The sequence below is a fragment of the Melanostigma gelatinosum genome (genome assembly GCF_949748355.1).
Source record: "Melanostigma gelatinosum genome assembly, chromosome: 13".
NCBI lineage: Eukaryota > Metazoa > Chordata > Actinopteri > Perciformes > Zoarcidae > Melanostigma > Melanostigma gelatinosum.
The window spans coordinates 24,630,700-24,658,399 of record NC_136646.1 but is presented as its reverse complement, the minus strand read 5'-3'; the positions used below and the strand labels follow the sequence as shown (position 1 = coordinate 24,658,399).

Below are 27,700 nucleotides of genomic sequence, written 5' to 3'. Positions count from 1 at the left end.
AGATCAGCTGCTTCTCTTAGCTTCTGGCTATCTTAGCAGCTAAACTAGCCAGACACAGTAGAAATAAGTGAGGTGAGGAGTGTTTACTGCTAGTTTTCTTTCATGACACGCTGATCTAGTCCCTCGCGTGTATTAGTGCATGTAGTAAAACGTTAAAATATGTTGTATATTTGGTGTAATAGCTAATGTATTCTAAGCTACGCTGCTAGCTGCGTTGCTCGCAAGGAAATGTCAGATCAACAATTATTATTATAATAATTATTATTAACACGTGCTGCTTTCTGAATTATGACCAAGCCGAATTGAAAAGTGATCCTTAAAATGCAATAAAAGTCTTGAATGATCTTTGATATATTCACACATTATGTGACAACATAACAGTAAATATTAAATTGTAAGATGTGCAATGGGAGTTCTTTTCAATCTGAACAACCATTTATTATATTTTTTCTTCCATTTTCAATGTTTATTATTACATTACAGACCTTGTCTGGGCAATAGTTTACTTAATTATGATTATGCCAATAAAGTAGATTTAAATCTTGATGGAATAAGTGATACAAACTGGATTTAACTTCCTGTCTGTTGTTCCTTCAGGTGAGGACCAGTGTCGTCCACCATGGCAGGTGGGATCACAGAGAGCGGGGAGCCCTACTCCCCTTTTGTGAGTATCATATATATCATATCAGGCAGGAGGCTGTTGTTCATTTGAGTGTTTTTAAATATCTGTTGACTGTGAAATATCAGTATTTAGTTTTTGGTAGCTTTGGAGCTGCAGTTAAAATGTAAAATATTAAACGACAGAAGTTGCAGCCTTTCTCTCTGATTACTTTTACGTGTTTTAATCTTCACACTTTGTTTCTTTTTCCTTCTTGAGCGATTTAAATTAACTGCCCGTTGTGTTTCAAACACTTTGTGAACTTGGGACAGAAAAGGATCAACGTGTTTGTGAGTAGATGTGAAGAATAAGGAGGAAACTGAAGTGCACACATCAGGGTTTCTGGTCTGGACGTACGGTAGTTTTAGTCAACTCACTTCAGTCCGTCACTGCTTACGTCAGCATGATTTCTCAGCAGTTTCTTTGAATTTTGCTGACAGCTGAGTTTAAGTGTTGCCCAACGAGCACAGAGGTTGTCCTTAGTTTCAATACTCCAGCATGTAGAGAAACAGCTGATGCAGCAGTGCTTTCGATTTGTTTTGTGAGCTGTGTGTCTTCAGCTCATCCGCTCTTCCTTCTCCTCCAGGTGGGTCTGGTGTACATGTTCAACCTGATCGTGGGAACAGGAGCTCTGACGATGCCCAAAGCCTTCGCTGCGGCCGGTTGGGCGGTCAGCATCGCGCTCATCTCCTTCTTAGGCTTCATGAGGTGACTTTTGTTCCACACATCTACCTTTTTATTCCCCTCATGCGTCGTTCTGTCCAACAGAGACGACGTGAACACACAGAGCTGAAGGCCGCAATCTTCTTCCAACATCTGCTTTATTCTTTAGTTTAGATTCAGATTCAGTATTAATGTTCCCTGTTCAGATAGAAGTGATTAGAGGACTTGTAATGCCAATGTTTTTATTATGTTAAGCATACAAAGTTGTGTTGTTTTGGTATTTAAAGAGGCAATAATCTATATATTAATGTAACATCTGATAATGTAAAGACGATCCTCGAGGTCGTGACGAACCTGCAGCTCTTTGAGGAGCTTCATGGTGAGTTTCAGCTCATCGGTTCTTCTTCTGGTTCGCTCTCACAGCGTCGCTCTCACAGAATAATCTGCAAACAGCTGACGGAGTCAGAAACTCGCTGGTGAACATTGAGCAGCTGAAGAGAAAAACATTTCCTACGAATCTCTGCAGCTTTTAATGAAACGAATGTTTTAACATTCACATGAAGCTGTTTTCATTGAAAGCAGCAGTGTGACGCGTGTGACAGTGTTTCGATGGATGAACCGAACATCATTTCATCAAAACTTCCCTCTCGTCTTTCGTCCTCTCAGCTACATGACGACCACGTTTGTGATCGAGGCGATGGCGGCGGCGAACGCTCAGCTGCGCTGGAAGAGGAGGAAGCAGGAAGAGGTGAGACGGTAAACATCTGTCAGTAGCACGTTGGTTCTCTGGTCTTCCTTCAGAGAGTTTGTCTAATACGACATGAAGCCAGACCTTTAGCTCTGGATGTGTTCACAGCTCTTCTTCTGACGTCTTTATGCAGCGAAAGAACTTTAATCCTGTGAAATACGTCAGAACACACACAGAATCCAGACGACAGTGACGGTTAAACGCGAGACAGATTAGTGAGAACTATCCGTTCTTCCTTTGGGAAGCGACGTTCTGTTTCTTTCCCTGCTAGCGAAGCGACTCGTAAACGAAACTCAAAGAAACTAATTTGACGTCACACTGACGGGAACTCTGGGAAGTTGAATCCCTAAAAACGCAGCTTTAATGACGGCTGATCGCCTCCGGTGACGTCAGAGAGAACCGTGAGATATTTAACTTTAATGAGATGATAATAAACGGACTGTTGGTGTGAAGCTCAACCATACTGTGTCTTCCTCATGTAAACATGCAGCACTAATAGTGACCTCGTTCTCCATATTTGACTTTATCAACACACAAAGCTACGACCTTTCATTTGAAGCTGTGGCTGTAAAACGTCTTTATGTTTAAAGCCTGAAAATAAACCCAACTTTCTTCCAGAGGAAGCTGTATCTTTATACATAGTGGGAGGCTGTGGTTGTAAAGAGGACTGTTCTCCATGATGAAGCCGATCTTCAATCATTCTGACTTTGACTAAGAATCGGACTGTAAAGCGTTTAAGGTGCAGACGCTCTGATTCATGGCTCCCCCCCCCGTTCACCTCCCACGTAATGTAAAAGACTGTTTTTATTCATTTCTCTCTGCTCGAGTGAAGCACATCAGCCAGACGTAAAGCGATGCATCATATATGTTAAGAAACCCCCCCCCCCACACACACACACACACACACACACACACACACGAGGTGTTTCCTGCTGAAGAAGTGATTGTGAGGCGGATCTGAAGGAGAAGAAGAAGCACGGTGTTGAATTCTTGTGTTGTGAACAGATATAAATCTTGAAGTGTCTCATAACTGGCCGTGTTGCATCTCTGAGTGGTGATCTGATCTCTTCGTTGATGTTTGTTTGATGTGATCGCCCTCTGCTGGAACTTTAAGTGAAGTGCGAATAGATTTAGTTCATTCTCTCTCTAAATATTAACAAATAAAAAGCGTTTATTTCACCGTTATGTCAATTTCCTGGACAGAATGTGTTATTTGGGACTAAAAACAGGGAAAGTACAAATATATTTCTCTTCGGACTCAGATCTACATGTTCGTTGGTGTTTGACTGCATTAAATCAGTCTGATTCACGCCTCGCATCCAGTAGCTGCTATCACGCCTCGTCTCCTCCCCAGCCACTCTGTAACTCAGCCTACGACTCTCACAATGCTGACTCATCATTGACGGCTAATTGACTGTTAATCTGCAGAGAATCTGTGAAACTAACCAGCGAACGTGACGCGGTGGATGTTGGCTGTGAAGCTTCTCTGCAGCTGTTGCTTGTAGTTTCCAGATGTTGCATACAGAGCAAAATAAACACGTGTTAACGGCTTGTGAAGTGAGAAATTAGAGAAAACAGTTCGACTGAAATAGAGATTCACTCGTTTTAAATTTTTTGAAATCTCCGCAGGTCGACGACAGCGACTCCACCTCCGAGTATTCGGACGATGACGTCGTGGCCCGAGGCCGGTCGGAGCCGGAGACGAAGCCCATCTTGTCTGGTCGTGAGAACCGTAAGTGTTTACGAGACGTGTGTTTTATTACAGTCGATCGTTATCGGCTGTTATTCAGTAAATACATTCGATCTGATATCAGATTCCTGATAATTCTACATTTAGAGCAACAAGAGGAGCGCTAGTGAACGTTAGCAGCACCGAAGCTAACCGCTAACGTGCGAAAGGTTCCATCCAGTTGCATTATGAGGCGTTCAGGCTCTGCTCAGTATATTACTGTGACGCCATCATGATGTGTTCAAATGTAATCTGAATAAATCCAGTAGTTTGAAGGAGATGTTTCCACATTAATATAAAACAGATATTAGAGATGAATTATGAGTTTAACTCACCACTATAGATGACTTTTAGCATCCAGTGAACAGAAGTGAGCATATCTGGACTGAGGAGCGACGTAGAGCCGCTGTATACGTCTCTGATAGAGACCTGTCAATCACTGTGTAGCCCCGCCCTAAAGCATCCCCTGCTTTATGGTCTGTGTGACTCTAAATGGACCATAATGTACTAAATGAACATCATGCTGTATTGAAGAAGACTTGAAACTAGAGATTGAGACATAAACTCATGTTTACAATGTTTACTGAGGTAATAAATCAAGAGAGAAGTAGAGTCATTTTCTATAGACTTCTATACAACCAGAGGAGTCGCCCCCTGGTGGTCACTAGAGAGAATGCAGCTTTAGGACACTATGCGATGGAACAGTTTGCTCTTTTGCACAAAGTGTTGCGCCTTGTGATGCCAGATGAGCTGAAGTCGCTTCACATCACCGCGCTGCTCTTGGACTGCGTGGTATTTACCCACGATGTCCTCCATGTTGTTTTCACAGAGCGGTCGGGGGGTCACGTGGACCACTTCGACATCGTGGAGCGGGTGGAGATGGGTCAGATGGCCTCCATGTTCTTCAACAAAGGTAATCTCCTTCTGGCCCTCGAGCGTTTTTTCCCCTTATTCAATTAACTGCCATCATCGAGAGAAGCAGCACTGAAGGCTTTTCTTCTTCCATCTTTTATGTCCGTTCCTCACATTCACAAAAGGGAACGGCTCCGTAATTGGATGTGATTATAAATGGATAAACTGCCTTTGGTTGTAATTACCTGCTTGAGACTTTCATTAATGCCCCGACTGTGTGAGAGGGAAGGGGGGCAAGATGGCTTCTGAATGATTTGGGCTCTAATGAACCCTCCGTTCACCTTGAACCTCACGGAGAAACCTTCCTCATTCTGTCTGCTCGCATTACGCCGACCGGCCTCTTCCTCACCAGATACCGGTGACTCAACACTCTGCCCCTCCCCCCCCCCCCCCCCCCTCGTGTTGTCCCAGGGATAAAGGAACAACAAAAGGTCAAAGCTCCATCGGCATCATCTGCTCTGGTCCCTTTTTTTCGGGTGTTTTTTTCCGACACCAGGTGGAGCACTCTGCACGCCAAACCTCCCCCTCCGACTTCACTCTCACTCATGCACGGCGTCTCATGCACGGCGCTCATGCTGTTAAAGCTGCAGCATGTCACTCGGCTCAACTCGTCCTGTTCGTTGAAGGTGAAAGAAATCTCTGCTGATGACCTTTCCCTCCGTGAAACAAGCCGCATGCAGGGGAAGCAGCGCGTGCAGGTGAAGCAGCGCGTGCAGGGGAAGCAGCGCATGCAGGTGAAGCAGCGCGTGCAGGGGAAGCAGCGCGTGCAGGTGAAGCAGCGCGTGCAGGGGAAGCAGCGCGTGTGGAGGTATCGATCGGTAATAAGGAAATGTTTTTCTCTCCTCACGCTGTGGGAAAGCTGCCCAGTGACGAACCAGAAATGAACGAGATACGAGGCACGAGTCCCAGCGCATGCTGGACGAGGAGACAAAAGAAGTGGAAACGCTGCTCTTTAGTTTCTACCTGACGTCCTGAGAGAACTTCCTCTCTGAGCTCAAAGGAAGAAGTCATTCACGTTGTTTTATTCTCTTACATGTTTCCGCCGTTCATTACGTCTCATCTGCTCCTCTACTTCAGATTCTTACTGTTCATGAGTTCAATATCTTTGATTCATAAGATACGTTCAGGTGAAACAGTTCAAGAACTACCTTAAGGCTAATTCACAGGTTCGTTCTTACTCAACTCCTCAATCTTCAGGTCCTCCTCCGTCTGACTACAGAGGTCAAAGTTCAATAAGATTTAGGGGCTTTTCCCACCTGATTTAAAAAAAAATGTTCCTCAATAAAATGTTTGTGCAAACTTAAACTAAACCCTAGTTTGTTTATTTCATGCAAAAATCTCTTAAATATGTAGATTTCCTGCTTTTCTCAGTTTTTTTCTGTCACATTAAAGTGAATATCTTTTGGCTTTAGGACGTTTAAAGACTTCGGCTTCTTTCTGAGACACTGAATGGACATTTTTACGCTATTTTCTGACATTTTACAGACTTATGTGGTTAAGTAATGAAAATGAATCGATAATAAAATGATTCGTAGCGATTCAACTGATCGACAATCAGCTGATTCATCGATTAGTTGATTGATTCTCTGGTTCAGATCTTCTTTGTCATTAATTATATTAAATTACATACTTTTGGACTCTTGGCTGGACTAAAAAGACAACTTTTAGTTCCTGATTGTTGTATTTACGTATTATTTTAACTGGATAGATCATGAGATCACACTCCTCCTGGTGATGAGTGACTTTAAGATGTCTGAAAACAGATCTGGATTATTTGTTGTTTCCCTCTTTTGTAGCTCAAATGATACGTTGGATAATAATAGATTTGAGTTTAAGGTTGTCAGACGATGCAAGTTATTTTAACTTGTTCCCGTGTTTTCCGGAGCAGATCATTAAACGTGTCGGTGCTCGGCCTGTAGTTCTACTTCCTCCTTTATCTACAGTGTGCTTTCAGGCTTTATAGATTTACACTTTCAATAATCTGCTGAATCTAAGAAGAAGCACAACTCCAGGCCATTAGGAGACTTCATTCAAACCGGCTCCAGGAAAACAAACTCTGAATTGCAAAGCATTCTGGGTGAGCGGAGACAGACGTGAGATGTCGACCGCGGTGGCGGCGGCGTCGTTCTTGGAAAGCGGAGCAAAACTAAATCAACACGGCAAGTTGTATTCAGCTCTTCCTGCACTCTGCCTCTCTGCGCTGCACCTTTATGCAGCCAATTAACAAGGCGAGAGGAGCTCTCAGGGGGCGTGTCACGTCCTCCGGGACTGAGAGGTGACACGGCGGCGAAGCGGGTCTGGAATAAGGCCACGAGTATCAGCCTCTGACAGGAACGTTGATGGTTTATCTGCACCACGAGGAAGGAGGTGCTGCTGTGACCTTCACGTTGACGATTTGAGGAAGCTGGCTAGAGAGCGAGAGAGCGAGACGTCTCTTGCATCAGCATCCTTGTCTCAGCTTTTTATTCCCTCTTGTGATGTGATGGTTAACATGGCGGCTGTACAAACAGCAGGATTGTGTGTTCTTTTTCCTCAACGTGAGCCGGCCCCTCCCCCGACACTCAAAGCCACCATTCGTGGTGGCGAATAGTAATTCACTCCGCTGGCACTCGGTTCTTTCTGTCTTCAGCGGGAGACACGTGGCCGGTGTTTCATGCAGGAATGTCAGAAACTGCAGTTTTCAGCCTCTGAAATATGGAGATAGTGTTTAAATATGGTGATATTTAAAAAGAGCTGCAACCATTAGTTGACTAATCTTTTAGTTGATCACCAACTGTTTGGATAATTATTCAGTTTTTAGTCATTTTTCATGCAAAATTGTCAGAAAATGCAGTTTTCAGCCTCTTAATTATGGAGATTTCCTGTTTTCTATGTTTTTTAAAGTGAATATATTTTGGATTTAAGACAAAAATACGTTTAAAAGAGTTCCTTTTTGACTTTGAGAAACTGGGATTTTTCACTATTTTCTGACCAAACGATTAATCAAGAAAGTAAATTGACAATAATAAACGTCGCATCAGCAGCAGCCGTATATTTAAACAGTGTTGACGGTATTTCTTCAGAGTTGTGTAGAAAGAAACAAAGTGATTCACTCCGCTGTAACTCCAGCTTCTGTCTGTTGACGTTTTGAATACTTCAGTGACTTTTCGCTAAATGTCACACTGTGTGCGCTGAGCGAGCCTCTGCTGAGATGAATGGACGTCTTTCATGGAGGGATTAGCTTTTTTAATTAATGCTATTAATATGTTTCATTGGACCAATGAGGAAGATGTGGCTCTGCTGTCCCAGAAGAGGGATGAGGATGGAGGGATGAGGACCGGGGAGGAGGATGGAGGATGGATGGAGGGATGAGGAGGGGGTGAGGAGGATGAGGATGGAGGGATGAGGACGGGGGAGGAGGATGGAGGGATGAGGTGAGGAGGAGGATGGAGGGATGATAATTGTAATCGTTTGACAGGTGGTCCATTAACCATATATCATGATTACGGGCTGATGAGAAGATGAAGGACGTGTTTGCTTGTCACCTCTTTTTTTAAATTTAAATTTCTCAGCAACTTTTCTCCAGAGACGAGGACGCTTTAAAGGATCATTCATCGTCATTATGCAACAGCAACGGTTGCACAACTAAATGTAGTTGTAGCTCATTTAAAACTCTGAGTCTCATTCACTACTTCACAAACACGTGCTTCTTCTAAAACCTCACTATTTAAAACAATGTTGTGACTGTTAATGCAAAAGTGTTTTAAAAAGTGAAGTTGTCTGTTTGAGAAACACGGTAACAAAGGGAGAGTCGTGGTCGTCTTGTGAGTCACTCGTGTGTTTCTTTTTTCTATTTGTTGTCTTTCAGTTGGCGTCAACATGTTCTACATCTGCATCATCGTCTACCTGTACGGAGACATGGCCATCTACGCTGCAGCTGTGCCCATATCGCTGATGGAAGTCGCCTGGTAAGACCAGGAAACGCCTCATTCACACTTTTAGTCCCAAATCCTCCTTTAAGAACATTTGCTACTTTGTGTGGGGCTCGTTTGGGCTCGTTGGAGCTCGTTGGAGCTCGTTTGGGCTCGTTTGAGCTCGTTGGGGCTCGTTGGAGCTCGTTTGGGCTCGTTGGGGCTCGTTGGAGCTAGTTTGAGCTAGTTTGAGCTAGTTTGAGCTCGTTGGGGCTCGTTTGGGCTCGTTTGGGCTCGTTTGGGCTCGTTTGGGCTCGTTGGGGCTCGTTGGGGCTCGTTGGGGCTCGTTTGTACTCGTTTGTGCTCGTTGGGGATCGTCCGTCTTCATCTCAACGGCTCGTTGGTCCTCTTGTGACCTTCTGAACTTGAGATTCAGACAACAAAGCTTCTCTGACGGAGGCCTTCAGGCCCGCTGCCCTCTCACCGGACCTCCTGCCGTCTGCAGTCCTGTCCACTCACTCCCAGACACATTTGTTATTGCTCATCCGTTGGCCGGACCGAGTGAGAATAATGTATTCCGTGTATTTCATGTAGAATAGTGTATTTCATGTAGAATAGTGTATTTCATGTAGAATAGTGTATTTCATGTAGAATAGTGTATTTCATGTAGAATAGTGGATTTCATGTAGAATAGTGGATTTCATGTAGGATAGTGGATTTCATGTAGAATAGTGGATTTCATGTGACCCTCCCTCGTTGAGTTTTTCCAATGTCTGTCGTCGTATTTATCATGTTTTTATTTGATAGAGAGTAAAGCTCTATTCATCACAGAGTAAACCTCGTCGAACTGTTGTTGTGACAGCATGACGTCGTCCTGTTAGCTTCTCTTCCACTGTGCTCCAGAACCAGAACGAACCCGTCCACCAGGAGTAAGTGTGAGACGTTGATCTGTGCTTTGTTCCTTCTCGTGCAGTGGGAACCACTCCTGCAGCGCTGGGAGTGTGAAGTACAACGACACGGATCCGTGCTGGGGCTCCGTGACCAGGAAAGACGCGTACCGGGTGTTTCTGGTAAGTCCTGACACGACGTTTGTGAAAACACACGTCCAGTTATCCGCCGCCTCCTTTCTAAAGGTGGAGTCACCTCTCCCACCTCTCTAACCTCTCTAACCTCTCCCACCTCTCCCACCTCTCCCACCTCTCCAACCTCTCCCACCTCTCCCACCTCTCCAACCTCTCCCACCTCTCCAACCTCTCCAACCTCTCCAACCTCTCCAACCTCTCCCACCTCTCCCATCTCTCCAACCTCTCCAACCTCTCCCACCTCTCCCACCTCTCCAACCTCTCCAACCTCTCCCACCTCTCCAACCTCTCTAACCTCTCCCATCTCTCAAACCTCTCCAACCTCTCCCACCTCTCCAACCTCTCCCATCTCTCAAACCTCTCCCATCTCTCCAACCTCTCCAACCTCTCCAACCTCTCAAACCTCTCCAACCTCTCAAACCTCTCCCATCTCTCCAACCTCTCCAACCTCTCCAACCTCTCCCATCTCTCCAACCTCTCCAACCTCTCCCATCTCTCCAACCTCTCCCAACCTCTCCCACCTCTCCCACCGACAGGAAGTGTGTGTCCTTGAAGTCCTGATATTCTTCACTTGAGCTTTAGCTTTGCTCAGCGACAGTGATGGATGTGCTGATCTCCTCCTGCTGCCTCCCTCCCGGCTTCCTCGACCTCGAATAATCTGCCAATAAGTGAACTTCTCCCTTTACCTCCTAATGAGATAATCCTCTTACTGGATGTAAGCAAATTGAAATCATGCTGATTTGTAATCTCCGCTCAATTTGTTTACACTTGCAGTTTTGCGGATTAATTTCCAGTTTCATCACGACCGCTCAGGGAGATGGATAATAACACTGAATAGTTTGATAGCAGGGAGATGGATAATAACACTGAATAGTTTGATAGCAGGGAGATGGATAATAACACTGAATAGTTTGATAGCAGGGTTGCACTGATCTGCAACTATAGATCTACTCGGCGTATCAGACACACAAGTAGTTCCATTTTTCCTTAATTTAAAATCTAAAACTTCTGTGTGACGTTGATTAAACTTATTCTTCAATGAGCAACATGAGGCTGTAATTACACATTGTTTAAAAGGTTTATGGACATTTTTCATGCCGCTTTCCATCCATTCATCTCAACCAATTCTGCACACGGATACACTCACTCTCGTAATGTTTGCTACTTTAGCCATTTATTTATTTTGGCCACCTTTGTTTTGTTGGATCCAGATGTGACGTTGAGATCTTGTCGTATAAATGACTGATTTCGACAGAACGAGACTTCTTCTTGAGCGGGACTTTGTTTAGACGGCTGGCGTTCTCCTTCAATACCGGACCCATTTTGAAAAACTCATTAATCACTTCGACACAAAAACATGAGAGAATCTGGTCCAGGTTTAAAGATACCGATGTTTCCTTTTAACGTTGAATGAGGTCCACAAACATGACGTCATCACACGGCGACGTCTTGATCTGCTCGGCTGCAGCCTCGGACGATCGTTGAAGGAGTTTTGTTGTCGATTCGTCATTTTTAGTTTGTCTTTTCTTCTGCTGGTCGACCTTCCCTTAAATAAATGAACGAAGTCATCGAGCTGTGATGAAACATTCAGGCGGCCCGTTGGCGTCCGGCACAGAGATAAAGGTTCACCGGGTCAGAGGCTCCGGCCTGGAGACGCCCCTCTGAACGATGAGTCTAAATAATTGACTGCTTCTCATCAGCTCTTCTCCACAAAATTCAGATTCAAGCGAAGTAATGAGGATACGAGACTTGTATTATTCTGCAAGAGTTGTGTGAGAGTTTTATAAATCGATGTTTTAATGTAGTGTTGCTGTTAAACGTTGCCTCCATTTACTTCCATTCATCAAGGGTTTTTCTCTGTTTTTTGTTTTCTTAAAGAGTTAGAGGAAACTCTGGCTGAGTAATTGACACACAAATGGCCGTTGTTGGGGCTGAATTATTCCGTTAACAGCCTGGAGGTTCTTGTCCACATTCGTCGGCGTCCCTTAGATTTGTACGTGTGAATCTCTGATTTGTAATCTTTTCTTTGTGTTTTTTATTCAACCCGTTGCGGACGCTTTCTTCTTGTCTACAGATTGCCTGACCCTTTGTCTTCAGGCGTCACACTTTTCTGTTTTTTTAGCTCCCCGCCTCGGGCTCCTTTCCTTCACCGAGTGTCAGTCACATCAGCTCAGTGTCAGTGCTGCCGTTGACACTCGGCCTATAGGGGAAACCAGGGTGTGTGTGTGTGTGTTTCCACAGAGTTAAACTCTGCATCACCTGGAGGGGGAAATTAGATATTGTTGTGGAAAATAAAAGTAAGCAATGTGATCGATGGTCCGCACACTTAAACTCCCTTCAAGTCCCTTCAGTTCAATTCATTCGCACATCCACAAGTGACCCATAGACTGAAGCGTACACTTGTTAGGAAGGTAAAACAGGTCATCATTATTTTATATTGCTGTGAAAACAATTCCTCAAAACAAGTTTATTTCTTCAAGTTTCTTGCCTCAAACTACATTTAAATAAAATAGATTATAACGCATCTAAACGTTCACTTTTACCTTTGCACAGTATTATTGTTTTCACTGAATAGAGCCTGAACGGATCGCAGTGTAAATCAATAGCCCCCCCCCCCCCCCCCCCCCCCTGTTAGCTCTTTGCAGGACTGTGCTGCTAACGGTTAACGCTAACTCGCTCGCCTGCCGATTCCAACACAGATTTGTGGTTCACAATGGGACGTTTTGATCGTCACCATCTTGAATTCTGGCCGTCGCCATTTTTGCAACCAGTGAACAGGAAGTGACCATATTAGGACTGAGGAGGAGTGACGTAGAGAGAGACCTGTCAATCAGCGTGTAGCCCCGCCCTAAAGCATCCCCTGCTTTATGGTCTGTGTGACTCTAAATGGACCATAATGTACTAAATGAACATCATGCTGTATTGAAGAAGACTTGAAACTAGAGATTGAGACATAAACTCATGTTTACAATGTTTACTGAGGTAATAAATCAAGAGAGAAGTAGAGTCATTTTCTATAGACTTCTATACAACCAGAGGAGTCGCCCCCTGGTGGACACTAGAGAGAATGCAGCTTTAACACATGAAGCTTTGACTTCACTCTTCAGAACCGGAGGTTTCCGCCTGAGTAAAATACATTTAGAAAAAAAAATCAATATTGTGTCAGGCCACAAATATATTAATATTCATGAAACACTGCAGTATTGTTTTGCTCTGTTTCACTTCAGCTTCCAAAGGCCACAAACCTCCACATGGAAGTTTCAATGGCGTTGTCATTTTCATAAAGACCTCGGTGCTGAATCCACAAAGAGACTAATTACTGTGTGATAACGGACCCGAAGCAGCGCCCGGCTGACATGTCATGAGGTCGCATCTCTGACTCGGTCAGTATTGACTTCACACCGTCAGCAGTGGACGCGTCACGTCGGCCACTTCTCCTCCTCCGAGCTTCAGAAAGCTCTTAAGAACATCGATCGGCCGTGATTGTGTTTGCCGTTGCGGCTGATTGATTCTCGTGTTTGCTGCCCGAGTGGACCGGCCGGAAAGGCTTTCCTCCACATATCTACCATATTTGTCGGTGTGAAAAAAAGCAACCGGGGAGATGATGGAGGAACGCTGCGTAACGGAGCGCTCGGTGTTGATCCTGGCCCCCTTTGATTGGAAGGATTAACAGTGCTGTCCTTCTGGGTGTTAGTTCAGCTCCAGCAGAGATTCCCGAGACCTCGATGAAACGTCCCTGTCCTCGATTGTCCCCTGCTGAAGGTTTCTTGTTGAATCTCACCGCGGGGGGCTTTTTCTTCACAGTGGTCAGCCAAGCAGCGGTCGGTGTCCTCCGCCCTGCCAGCCGGACGGCCCGGTGCAATTTCTGAATGTCTGATTTATTTGTTCTCCCAGCATGTGGGAGAAGTGATGGAAAATCAATGCGGCGTATGAGCTCAAAGACACGTTTGTGCTTGCACTGCATTGTTCACTCTGCTCATCTTCATGCAGATGTTTCTATTATTATGTCTTTCTATCGAGCCAAAACGCCGTCTCGCGTATTGAAGATGGAGTTCATTTGAAGTTGTTGCTCGTCCCCTACGAGCTCAGCAACGAGCCGCCCTGACACTTCCCCTCGATGCCGAGCTGATCGATTCATTAACTGGCTGATAAAGATTTATTGCGAGAGGCGCTTCGGTGTGCTTGATGGCTTTTGAAGGCCTCCTGCCATCTTTGCTGCAGTGTTTTAACCTGTTGCACATTTATGGAAGCAAATGCTGAACCACGACCATCTTTATCAGTAAAAACTGAAGCAACCGGAGGCTTCATACTTGGTGTAGATGAGCTTTGTCACCACTCGATTGCTCTCCTCATTGGGAACAATTTAAAAAGGCGCTCTGTGGACACTGGCCCTGAATCAGTCTTCACAGATGAGCCCGTTTACCGACAGATGATACTAATAACACGTCCTTCAGCTGTGAACTGTGGCTCCTCTGGGGATATTTCACACAACTGTCCAGCGAGGAGGTGGAGCTGCAGGGAGATGACGGTACAGATGGTTTAATGGAGATTATCACAGCGGGAAGAAGGGTTGATGCTGCTATCCAGGGGGGGGGGGGGTCCACTCCATACAACAGCAGGAAGCTGTATCGGGGGGGGGGGGGCAGTTATCAAGGAGAAGCAGAGCTCTCTGTGGATCTGTAGTCGCCCCGTGTTGTTGGATGTGAAGCGAATGATTCATTACGAGGACTTGTTTGTTTTAGATTGTGTGTGTGTGTGTGTGTGTGTGTGTGTGTGTGTGTGTGTGTGTGTGTGTGTGTGTGTGTGTGTGTGTGTGTGTGTGTGTGTGTGTGTGTGTGTGTGTGTGTGTGTGTGTGTGTGTGTGTGTGTGTGTGTGTGTGTGTCGGGCTTTTATGGCCTATTCTATGCCGTTTTTGTATTCCATACCAGTACGGTCAGGTTTCCCCCAAAGTCTTTCATCATCCATGTCACAGCCGAGGCGATGCATCGCCCGTAGTGTCCGATGTTCCTGTGTGTCGTGTGTGTGATATCGTTGAAGGTCTGAGCGTGTGTGCATCGTTAAGATGGAATATTGTCCTGGAATGGAAGTGATCTGTCTTGTTTGTGCTTTGATTCTCGTGTACTGTGCATAGAGAGCCATTTCAACCTGCATTTGTCTCTGCTGATTCGTTTTAATCCGTCCTTTTGTCGAGCAAAGCAGATCGTGGGTGTGCACGAGGAATGTGAGTTATATCTTTATTTCTGTCAAACAGCCGTGCTTTCACACGTCCAAGGTCTCAACTCAAGGTCTTAATTAAAGGTAAATGATGCATGAAGTTGTGGAGGTCTTGAGTTGTTGCAGGTCTTTTTCAGGAAGCAGCACGGATCTGTGTTGTGACTGAATCACAGCTGGCCATTTTAAATGTTTTAATGCGTCTCAAAGCCTCGTCTTGCATTTAAAACGTCTCGTTAATTACAGAACGATAGATGAGTAACAACGTGATGTACAGGGGTTCACAGCGGAGGTGTGAACAAACAGCACCACTCATGAATACAGGCGACATAATCAAACCTTTATGAAATATAACATTAAGCTTCTGGGGATTTATTGACAAAGGCACTCGTCGTCGTCATTCCAGGATATTACGGTGAGACTGATCGATTCCTCACATAACACGTTCGCTCTGCGTTCAATAATCAATATGTGGGGGGGGGGATAACCCCAGGAAACAACTCAATCAGTCACAAACTATCAGTTAGTTTGTCCTGATACAGCAACATGAACTTTATCAGGGTCCAGGCTGGAGCAGCGCGTGGACCCACCAGGACACTCGTGGACTTTTAACCGTTAACCTTCTTCTCACCACACTGAGCAGTGTAGCCCGACTGTGATGGATAGAAAAGCCCAAACGCAAAAAGCGCGGCTCGGAGAAATGCTCACATATGCGGAGATGAACGGGGCCGGTGGGTTGAGTGACGCAACGCAAATGCCAATTAAATGCTTCCCCCGTACTCTCTGGACTCTCATCCGCACAAATCCAAAGCACCGGGTCCTCATCGGCTGTGAAGGTGATTGACAGCTACAGCTCGGGGTTTGCCAGGTGGAGGCGGGGTTTCCACCATGATTGAGATGATTCACCGTATCTAAACCCCGTTAATCTCTTCTTCACAAATTATAACTTTGCAGCAAAAGTTGCAGAAAAGTGTTGATGTTTTGTTACTTTTTGCTCTTCATAAACAGAGAAGCTGACAGGAAGTTAGAGGAAAGAGATGTTCAGGATGTTTTTTTACCGGCTGGACCAGAATAGAGTTCTTCTGGTTGAAGGTCCGAAACCTTTTAGTCCCGTTTTGCAACCTTTTTGTAAATCATCGATCTGAAGACGATGCTCTCTTTCTGAACCGCCTCGTTTCCACATTCACACCTGGAAGCTGCCGATTCAAACATCCAACATGCAACTTCAGCTAAAAGGAAAAACGAATTAGTTGTTCCGTCTTTCTTTCTTTTTTCTACTTTTGTTCCTCAATAAAGCAAAAGTATCTTTTGTCCGATGACCTGATTAGTTGATGGAATAATAGAATCGTTGCTGGACATCTTCTAGAAGTCTTTATGTCTCGGTGATAACGAGGCTCACAGTTTAATTAAATGCCTCACACGTTTTGTCTCCATGTGAAAGTCCAATTATACCATCAATTGTTTATTTGTACTTTTTATTGGTTCCACTACAAACACTTTGAATGGAGGTCCTGAAATTGGGGTTAAAAATCACCCTAGAACATCAAATTGGACCGATTTGAGAAGTTGTTCATTGTTCTGCTTTTCTGCAAAGGACTGGAGGTTAAACAAGAATCTTTGTCTGCTGATGCACCTTCAGTCTGTAACGGGACAGATCTCCATCGTTGGTCACCTTCGCGCCTCCTCATCTGCTGAAAGTCTTCTCTCATTCGGAGGAGGAGAAACGGACGATTCTTAAGAACGTCTTTTCTTGTCAGACGGTAAACGCTGACAGTTGATGAGTGTGCTGCTCTGGAGGAGCAAAAAAACAAAACCATCAGCTTCCCGAAGAGGAGGGGCTGAGAGGAAGGTGTCCGGCCACAATTGAGTCGTGCCACTTTCCTCCTGACAGAACCTGTTTTTGTTCATTGAGACATTTATTGAACCGGACGTGAAACGTAAGCAGTTTCTGTCGCGAGGAAGCAAAAAAAAAAAGAAATCTGTGCGTCGGCCTTGAGAGCGAGATGAAATTGCTACAACAGCGTGATCAAAGTATTAAATGAATAAATGCATTGGAACCAAGTGTCATTCAGTCTGTCCACGCTGTGAGATTCTAGTTCTATTCACATCTGGTGCAGCGGTTTCATTTCTGCTGCTCACGCTGCACCACACATACGGGTCCTAAAGCCTCCACTGTGTTGTATTAATGTCAATACATCCGTTTATACATCCGTTTGAAATCATCGACCAAAGTCAGTTACATATTTCATAAAAGGATCTCTTTTCTGGTGGTTTGCATGTATCTGTATGCAGCTTCATTGTTATAGATTTGGCGCCGTATGCGTCTCTGGTAGAGACCTGTCAATCAGCGTGTAGCCCCGCCCTAAAGCATCCCCTGCTTTATGGTCTGTGTGACTCTAAATGGACCATAATGTACTAAATGAACATCATGCTGTATTGAAGAAGACTTGAAACTAGAGATTGAGACATAAACTCATGTTTACAATGTTTACTGAGGTAATAAATCAAGAGAGAAGTAGAGTCATTTTCTATAGACTTCTATACAACCAGAGGAGTCGCCCCCTGGTGGACATTAGAGAGAATGCAGCTCCTCTGGTTGTATAGAAGTCTATAGAAAATGACTCTACTTCTCTCTTGATTTATTACCTCAGTAAACATTGTAAACATGAGTTTATGTCTCAATCTCTAGTTTCAATCTTTACTGAAGATGTGTTGATGTTTGAGACCTGTCAATCACGGGGCTACACCGTGATTGACAGGTCTCTACCAGAGACGTATACGATGTCACTCCTCCTCAGTCCAGATATGGTCACTTCCTGTTCACTGATTGCAAAAAAGCCAAGATGGCGACAGCGAAAAAGTGAGTCGAGTGGAGCCGTTCAGCAGAAAAGCAGCTTCATCCTGTGAGTGTTTGTCTGCATGGATCCATGTTTGAAACCCTCAGATGAAATGCAACACGAGTGAATTCCCCTGAGATCACATGTCACTCAAAGTGTGCAGTCAGACCTGAGAGTGTCAGACGAGGAGGAGGAGGAGGAGGAGGAGGAAGAGGAACTGATGGAATTGGACGACAGTAGCTGAGCCGCTGCCTCTGATTGCAGCTCTTGATAAGGAAAAGTATCTGAGAGGCAATCGGAGCGGACTGAGCGGTGGATCGACCGGCTTATCTCCTCTCCTTCATCTCTGAGGGCTGATGGGATTTTTTAAAAGCAGATGCGTCTCCGCTGGCGTTTCAAAATGACACGGCGGGCGAAGTAAAGACCGTTAAAAATGAACAAACAGTGTGATAATACCACAGTTTATAACAATAATAAAACATTTTGTATAACACTTTAAAGGTACTCAAAGACACTTTACATGGTAAAAACAGAAACAATAAATATATATTAATGTAAAATGTTAGTGTTTGATGTCAGCAGATTCCCACATTAAAGAAGCTGAAACAACACAACTTACAGGAGTAATTGATTGTTAAACTGTTTCAGCTCATGTAAGACGCCAACACAACCACAGTAACAAGGTTTCAGAAACGTTTGATTCAACATGAGGAGCATCTCACAGGAGGAGTGTACGATGTTCATCATATCCTGTGTCCTGTAAATCAATCTGACGTTTTGGGCGTCGTTTAGCCGTTACTGCCTGTTTATCATCGGAGGGTTGAGGAAGCTTCCTCAGCTTTACGAGGACACGAGTCGCTCTGTGATCGTTTGTCTGGTACGTCGGTGATGAACTCTTCCTCTCTGTCTCCTCCTGCAGTGCGTCTTCACGCTTCTTTTGGGTCCTTTCACCTTCTTCAACGCCCAGAAGACCAAATACCTCCAGATCCTCACCTCACTCATGCGCTGGATCGGTAAGAATGACGAGAACAAAAGATGATACAAATATAAAGTGTATAAGAAATGATACGAACACGAGAGCTCAATTGACACTAACATACAAAATGAATGTTGAGTGATATTGAAAAGTAGTAAAAAGTTATATTGCAGGTAGTATAACAATAATGAACATGAAATTGAGATGTAATATTGTAGACGATGTGGTTATTATTGTAGGAAGTGTCCGATGATTTAGCTGTCCTTCCTTCCTTCCTTCCTTCCTTCCTTCCTTCCTTCCTTCCTTCCTTCCTTTCCCTTTCACGATGTCCCTTTGGTTTCTTTCTGCCTCCTCCTTTTCTCCCGACGTATATTTCCATTTTCTCCTCCTCGTCTTCCTCCCTCCCTCCTCATCTTCCTCCCCCCTCCTCGACTTCCTACTCCTACCTCCTCATCTTCCTCCCCCCTCCTCGACTTCCTACTCCTACCTCCTCATCTTCCTCCCTTCCTCCATCTTCCTCCCTTCCTCCTCATCTTCCTCCCTCCCGCTCTCCCTTCTGGTCTTCCTCCCTCTGGTCTTCCTCCCTCTGGTCTTCCTCCCCCCCGCGGTGCTCGGGTCTGTCCATCATGGTTTCGGTCCTGCTCTCTGTCTTTGATTGTCCTCTCCTCTCATTCCTCGGGCCTGACATGGCCTGACAGCCCGTCCCGAGCTTGATTGGACCGTCACTCACAGGGCGGCGGGCGGGAAAAAAATAACGGCGTGCCGGAGCTCCGCTGTTAAAATCACAACGCCACTGAATCACGCCGCCGCCGCTAGCTAGCTAGCACGTTTAAATGGCACACACACACAGCAGCATCCACACACACTGTCCACTGAGCGGAGGCTCAGTAGCACAGAGGTCACTCCGCTGCTCCTTCACTCCTCTTCCTCGGTCTTCACCTCCCTGTGAGCTGCTGCAGAGTTCTCTTACAGCGCTGATCGATAATCCAACAGCCAAAAATATGAAGGAAAACCACCCAGATAGCCAACATGAAGAATCAGAATCATCCTGTGACTCCGTGCAGAGATCCTGTTGTGTAAAGACAGTTTGAGCTGCTTCTCGAGGACAGAGAAGATATTACTCTGTTAGTCGTCTCTTTTCAGACATGTTTTGTTTTGACAGCTACAAGGTGTTTCCTGTGATGTTCCGCTCTCATAAACGCTGCGACGCACTGCAGCAAAATGGCTCCAGCTCCCTCAGTTCTCCCCCGATCACACGCCGAAGCCTTTCAGATCAAACGTTTGGTGTGTGCAGGTATTTTATTGCAGCTTGAAATAACGTAAAAAACCTGCTGCAGGCTTTTCAGTTTGTCTTTCCACGAAATGACTCGTGAATTCAAGCTGATCACAGCCGCTGTTCTCTAAATTAAGAAAACTGTAAACTACATTTTTGTGTTTCTGGGTCTGTGGAGCCGTTTTATTTTGAAATCCTCCACAGACATGAGACCCCTCCGACCCTCCTGGCCTTTCCTCTCCACTTCCTGTATACCCCGAGCTTCCTGTATACCTGCGAGGCAGCATGTCGGGTCCCTGCCCCCCCGCCCCCTCGGCTCTGGCCTTGTCACCATCGGTGCCACTCAGCTGTTGTCACCTTCGAGTCCAGCGAGCCTGTTCTTTTTTGTGTCGCTCAGGACAAAAGTAATTCCAATGAAAGTCAATTAGGATCATTTTTCTTGGTGGACACAGGAGTTAAACTAATCCACGTGATCATACAACGGTCAGACCAAGTCATAAATACCACAGACGTAGTATTAAATATAACACAAAGCACACTTATGGACCTGGACACCGGGGTTTTGTTGCCTAACCCTATAATGTACATTTGTGAAGTTAAACAAAACCGTGTCGCGGTTCAGGATGAGATCTTTGTTTATTATTGCACTTTTAAACATTTACAGACATTTACAGTATATTTGGAATAAATTAGAGGCTGCACAAAAATGAACCACATATATAATAATAATAATAATAATAACTATTTATATAGCACCTTTTAAAAACAGTTTTCAAAGTCCTCTGACAAACAAAAGCAAATAATAACAACAGAAAGCTCAGTGAGACGGTCGATACGCTAAAAATAAACAAAAAAATACTAAATTAGTCATAAGAAAAGACTGATTCTTATGACAAATTTAACCAAAACCACATCAGAATACATACAAAATACTGTTTTCAGTCAATAACTTCCCCTGCATATGTTGTAAACACATGTTGTAAACATGTAAACACCGACAGCAGCAGAGAGCTGCTCTCATTGATGTTGAGTTGTGTGAGAGGAAGGGAATGAGTTCACGCTCAGCAGACGAGTATGAATCACATCCGTCCGTCTCTCCGGGGGGGGGGGGGGGGGGGGGGTACTGTCTGTGTTGACTGTTGAGTCAGTGACTCGTACTGCACGTCTGTGGCTGTCGCGTTTATGTCCGATTCTGTCTCTGGTGTTCTTCGAACACTAACCCTTTTGGAGTGATGAATAAATGACACGAAAATGCAAAATACTCACCAAATATGCTATTTCTAGGGCTTTTATTGTGAAAGGAAAGAACAGAAGGAGCGTATTTGACTACGAAGCCTCCGAATTTATATAAATATAAAATATATACGCGCAGCTCGATGGCCGATGCCTTTAGTCTCAGAAAAATAGATAAAAGATTCTTTTGTTTTGTGTCAGGAAGGTTATTTACTCAGGTTGGTGTTTAGGTAGCAATACGTTCTTTACGAATAAAGGCATTGTTATTATTACTAGCAGTAGTATCTTTATTGTTATTGTTGTAATTATTTGTATTATTATAAAGACTGTACATACCAGAGTAGAGTTAATGTGACATTAAAAGCTCTTTTTCTTTCCATCAATGTCCAGAGATGCACATTAAATCCCCTCGTGATTCAGTTTTGTGAAACAATAAATCTTCCACGGGGGGATGAATAGTTTTTACAGCTACTGTACTGAAAAGCCGTGCTTGTATTCGCGTACATCGTACAGTTATATGGCTTTGTTTTCCCATGTTTAGATATAAACTCTTAAAGATTATATTTGAGAACACAAAAACATGAAATACGTTTTCCTCCTGTAGCAGCAAATAATAGCTGTAAGTTAAAGAGCGGTCGCCTCACTGATCCATGGGACTCTCCATCCATCTCACGCTCTCTTTACGACAACAGCAGCTGAGGAACGGCCCGCAGGGATCTCCACAGCTGCCCGGTGCCATTTTAAAATGGGAGCGGGATGGAAGGTCGGGGGTCATGGGGCGGTGGAGTTTGTCCACAGCTTGCAGCTCACAGGGAGGACGGTGAAATATGAGCTGGTCTTAATGAACCAAACACAGTTCAGAGTCCTGACAATTACATTTAACAGTGAAAAATCCCTTTCGATTGGAAAACAATCCTCTTCTGTCTTCATACGATGCTCCCGTTGTCAGCCGAGGGTCAACGCATCTTTTTGAGTTGAACAGCCACATGATCACATGATCACAGCCACTTCCTCTGCTCTCACTTCCTGTTTGGGGGGTTTGTCTTTCGTGGCCCCGTCCTTCAGCCCTGCTTCGTATCGACCTCTCTTTGAGTAATGAGAAGTCTGAGATGAGTTGCGGGGTGATTAGAGTCTGCCTTCAGTCTGAGAGCGTGATCAATAGGATCTGCTCCCCAGTGAGGAAGCTTTTAATGATGGTCGCTGACCTCCTTGTTTACAGAGAACCACCTTCAGCCACGAGTTCACGCTCGATATCTGTTGGTTGAAACCCTGAATCTGTGAACCTGTAACTCTGCTTTAAACCCGTGCAGCTGTTACATCATACCAGCACTTTTACCCTAAAATAAAACTGCTTTCCGTGAAATGAATTGTATATTACATGAAGACATTATGATAAATGAAACCAACCACACCGATTCAGTGCATCGCTGTATGCTGGATGTCATTTTTAACTATCATTTCTTTACATGGTTCATTTGTCTTGCGTTGTACAGAGAAACGTCTCCGCTGTGGATAACGAGCGTGTTTCCAGCTCCGCGGCTGCGTGAGCAGACTAATTGATGTTTGCGTGAAGCTGTCAGACGATGTCGTGGAGTTCGGCTCTTCCTCGTGAACCCGAGTGCTAAACAGCCGGCCAGCCGCTGTGCTGCTCTGCTGCGTTTGCTGATCGTCCTATCTGAGATCACACGAGTTGTTACGAGGCAAAGCAGCCACTTGTCACCCAGTCGCCAACCAAGAGAAGACACAGCAGCCCGCTAGCGCCCCGCGTCCTGAAGGGTTTCTTCAAGTGATCGAGCTCTTCTCCGCAGCAAGAACTCCTGAAACCCCGGCGAGAGCCGGGCCAAGAGCCAGGGCTGCTAATGAGCTGAGAGGTTACCCAAGAGCGCTCGAGGAGCGTCTCGCTTCCTTAATGATGGGATGATTGCTGTGCTCTGAAAACCACTGGAGGCGTCCATGTTTAAATGAGCAAACATGAAGAGAAAACACGAGTGCAGTGGTACCAGAACCTCGCGTCACATGAGTGTGTTTCCTCACAGTTTAAACAGAGAGAAACATTGAAGCACAGCTGAGAGCCGGCTGGTCTCACACCAGCATTCATAGCTATGCCTACGAAAAATAAAGCGCCGTAATTTGTAGATATCCCATGAAAATGTAGTATGTTACACGTGCTCTTGAATGAGGAAGTATGAAGACCGCAACCCACGACGCTCCTCCCTGTTCTCTCTCTGCAACCTGTGCAGGAAACTGGAACAACGGACACGCTGTATTTGCCCACTTGAATATTTCCATGAAAGGCAGCCGGGATCTCTCTCTCTGTGTTATTATTCATGCGTCACACCTCTCGGAGTGTATAGCAGTGCATGCTGTAGAATCATTTTCTGTGTGACAAATTATGGTGCAAGCCTCCTAAATGTCACCCCGCGCTTTGAAAGGACAGCCCGATGATGAAAGCTGAGGAAGCTGGCTGCCGGCCAGTCGCAGGGGCTATGACTAACTCCTGGTGTCACGGGGCTGATGGAGTGCTCGTGGAGGTGAGGCGGCGTCCCCGGGGCCACGTGACTGTCGGCCCGTAACGCTCACGCTAGTCGGTACCTTCCAGGAATCGATTGGAGGCGGAGACGGTGCTTCTCCGTCGTCACCTGGCTCCAAGCACTTTTTCTGCCGGGACATGGAATGTTCCCTCTTGGTTTTTTAATAAACAAGTTTGAACAAATACTTCCACAAAGAAGTCGAGGACGTAAGTGTGAGACGGATAATAAATGACGAACGCTAAATATTCCATCGAGTCTGAAGCCAACAGTCTGATTTAACGGAGATTTGTGAAAAACACAATCGCATTAACCTCGATATCTTCTCTCCATTTTCGTCTCGTCAATCGTTGGTGAAGCACCTTGAATTGTGTTGTTATTCGTCAGAAAGTCTCATAATTGAAACTCGATTGGTTTGATTGGTGCAGTCGGACTGTTGTCATCTTTTACCGTCAGTTTGTTCTTGATCCCGTCTCCTCTTGTTGTTTTTCTGTCCGCTCAGCGTTCACCATGATGATCGTCTTGGCTCTCATCCGCATCAGTAAAGGCGCCGGTGAGGGCCGCCCGCCGGTCGCCTCCCTCTCCGGGGTGCCCAACCTGTTCGGCGTGTGCGTCTACTCCTTCATGTGTCAGCACTCCCTGCCCTCCCTGGTGACGCCCATCTCCGACAAGAAGCGCGTGGGCACGCTGGTGGTGGCGGACTACGTCCTGATCCTGGGCTTCTACGTCCTCCTCTCCTTCACCGCCATCTTCTGCTTCGACAGCTCGCTGCTGCACGACATGTACACGCTCAACTTCACCGACAACTGCAACGTGTTGGATATCCCCTTCCTGCGCTACTTCCTGGGCCTCTTCCCGGTGTTCACCATCAGCACCAACTTCCCCATCATCGCCGTCACGCTTCGCAACAACTGGAAGACCCTGTTCCACCGGGACGGCGGCACCTACCCGTGGGTTGTGGACCGCGTCGTGTTCCCCCTCATCACCCTGGTGCCGCCCATCGTGGTGGCCTTCTGCACCCACAACTTGGAGTCCCTGGTGGGCATCACTGGGTCCTACGCCGGCACGGGGATCCAGTACATTGTGCCGGCCTGCCTGGTGTTTTACGCTCGACGCAACATGGAGCCCGTGGTGGGCCGGGACGCCGTCAACAAGCACCGGTCTCCCTTCCGCCACGCCTTCTGGGTGTGGTTCGTTTGGTTGTGGGCCGTCTCCTGCCTCATGTTCGTCACAGCCAACATCATCCTGAATGACGTCAAGAAATGAGAAATAAAATGTATATGTTTGGCCAGTATCTTTCCTCCTGTACACGAGGCCTTACTCGCTGCTGGTTGGACAGTGTGGGACTTCTGTTGCAGATATTACATGTAATTAAGAGTAATTTATCAAATTTGTGAGAAAGGGACCAAGTGTTTTTGTTCCAAGCTGGAACAGTGCAGGACTGCTGACGGTGAGAGGAGATCGAAAAGGGCCGTTGATTAAAAGGACGTTTTCCTCAACAAACACTTGAGGATTTGCACAAAAGTTACTTTTTAGAAATGTATATCTTCAAAGAGTTCAGTCATCTTCAAACAAACTCGTACGAAGTGGATTTTTAAATTTGTTTTGTAATTTGTCGTTTCCGATCTCGGACGTCAGAACATCTGGACCCTTCAGGGCCGGATGTTCCACTAAAGATGTATAAAATCTACAGAGCGGAGTATAGTGACAAGAAATAAAGAGCCCTCACGTGCGGAGTCGTGTTCTGTTGCTAAACTGTTCGGTATTGACAATGAAATCAAAGATAACAGAAGAAGACAAAGGGAATAGAATCAGGGATGATCCTCGTGCTGTGTCCATCTCACGGGATGATACTGATCTACTTCTGGAGCTTGTTGGGGGAAGAAGTCCCAAAGCGGCCAAAAGTGAAAGGGTAGCGAGCCAAAAGTGAAAGGGTAGCGAGCCAAAAGTGAAAGGGTAGCGAGCCAAGAGTGAAAGGGTAGCGAGCCAAAAGTGAAAGGGTAGCGAGCCAAAAGTGAAAGGGTAGCGAGCCAAGAGTGAAAGGGTAGCGAGCCAAATGTAGTTCAGGGACGTCGAGTTCACCGACACTTGGCAACTTCCTCTCTGAGTTGTGCCGTTTGTTAATGGACTTGGTTGTTGCCCTTCACCTTCTGACTGTCTGACTTCATTATTATACTGTGAGGGGCATACTTCTTAAAGGGCCAGTGTGTAGCATTTAGGGGGAGTCTATTGGAACAAATTGTTATATTAAGTGCATTTCTTTTAGTGTATAATCACCTGAAAATAAGATTATTCCTGTTTTTATTACCTTAGAATATGTTTTTTTATATCAACATGCGGAGCCGGCCGCCATGTTTCTAATTCATGTTTCTAATTCATGTTTCTGGTCAAATTAGTTTGAGGCTTGTTGCATTGTTAAACGATGTTTTGAAAATTCGGAAGAAGAATATCTCAAAACCTGGACGAATAAATCCAACGAGACGACTTTTTGTTTTTTTGATGCTAGAGATGAACGATGTATTGATTCATACACAGAAAGTATTCATTTCTGGCAGATAATTAAAAATACTTCCAGTCAACATTTGAATGAAACGCTAATCGTATCTAATGTCGCTCTGTGTTTTCTTTGATATTTTAATTGTCTCCAAATTATTACTCTGAAATGCCTCGTTTATTCTCATTGGAAATTCCATAACTATGTTATGGCCACACTTTGTTCTCTATTGTTGCTCACACAATAGAAATATGATGTTAAAACAGATTTGGGTTTTAAAATGTGTTAAATGTGTCTTTACCTTTGGTTTCAAAGGCTTTGTGGTTAAATTACAGCATTTATGAGCCTTTGATGGCTGACTGTTGACTAAACCTGTTTGTTTTTTGTATATTAATCCTCTGAAAACATCAACAAGTTATTATTTTATGTCAAGATGCAAACACATTTACTTCAATTCATCGAACTAGCAGAGATTAAACGTTGAACTTCTTAAAAGTTGCCGGATTCAAAAGAGAAATAAAACCATCTCTTGTCTCTGGTGTTGGCCCAGCTCCAAGAACACTACATATCCCACAATGCAGTCTTTTTTTCCTTACGTCAAATATAAAAACCCTTAAGAACCGATGCTGTCAGCACAAAGTGTAGCATCGCTGTAGCTCGACGGCGTTGAGCTGATTTATTTCAAAGCGCTGCAGAGCTTCTGTCCGTCTGAGTGGAATCACAGAGATCCATAACACATGATTATTAATCCTCATTTTTATGTTTACGTTCCCAATTCTGTGCCGGTTGGTTTCTGATGTTTCACATCTTTTTTGTGCTTGTCACCGTTAATATGAGAAGTAAAAACACTTGTGTGACTGTGAATGAATTATTAGATATTGATTTTGTGAAATCTGATTAGATATTGATCTCGTTTGGAATCGTGAATTGTGCCTTTTTTAAGGGATTTAGTTTTTTTCCTCAGCTGTCCAGACGAACATCTGCATGTAAAACATTTCAACTGAAGATCAGCGTGTCCCCAAAATACTCTTTTCTCTTCTTGTCTCTCTTTTATTCGTTTTTTTTAAGTTTCTGTATTTTTTAATTTGTCCTTTTTTGTTTACACGAATCCATCATGTCAATGGATGTTTACCGTTTTTATGGCTGTTTGATTTCTGTGATTCACAAAGACAATAAAAGCTTTATGTTCATCCGAACCTCACGAACCCTCGATCACTAGAAAGGAGATTTATGCCATGTCCTCACTACTCCGTGTCTCGTTGGATGCAGAGTTGTCAAATAGAAACGATCTGTTTGTTTTTTGTATATTAATCCTCTGAAAACATCAACAAGTTATTATTTTATGTCAAGATGCTCGTCCCGAGCTTCGTCCCGAGGCTCGTCCCGAGCTTCGTCCCGAGCTTCGTCCCGAGGTTCGTCCCGAGGCTCGTCCCGAGCTTCGTCCCGAGCTTCGTCCCGAGGCTCG

The 27,700-nt window shown here is 44.9% G+C and overlaps 1 protein-coding gene across 1 annotated transcript; it reads left to right on the top strand.

Annotated features, from left to right (window-relative positions):
* Window positions 1-7: 7 nt before the first annotated feature.
* Window positions 8-27,431, top strand: tmem104 (transmembrane protein 104). Its single transcript, XM_079281682.1, has 10 exons — window positions 8-72; window positions 598-664; window positions 1,245-1,366; window positions 1,988-2,069; window positions 3,699-3,801; window positions 4,628-4,711; window positions 8,558-8,657; window positions 9,574-9,670; window positions 18,651-18,744; window positions 24,244-27,431. The coding sequence occupies exons 2-10, from the start codon at window positions 620-622 to the stop codon at window positions 25,005-25,007; spliced, it is 1,491 nt and encodes a 496-aa protein (XP_079137808.1). The 5' UTR covers window positions 8-72; window positions 598-619; the 3' UTR covers window positions 25,008-27,431.
* The last annotated feature ends 269 nt before the right edge of the window (window positions 27,432-27,700 follow it).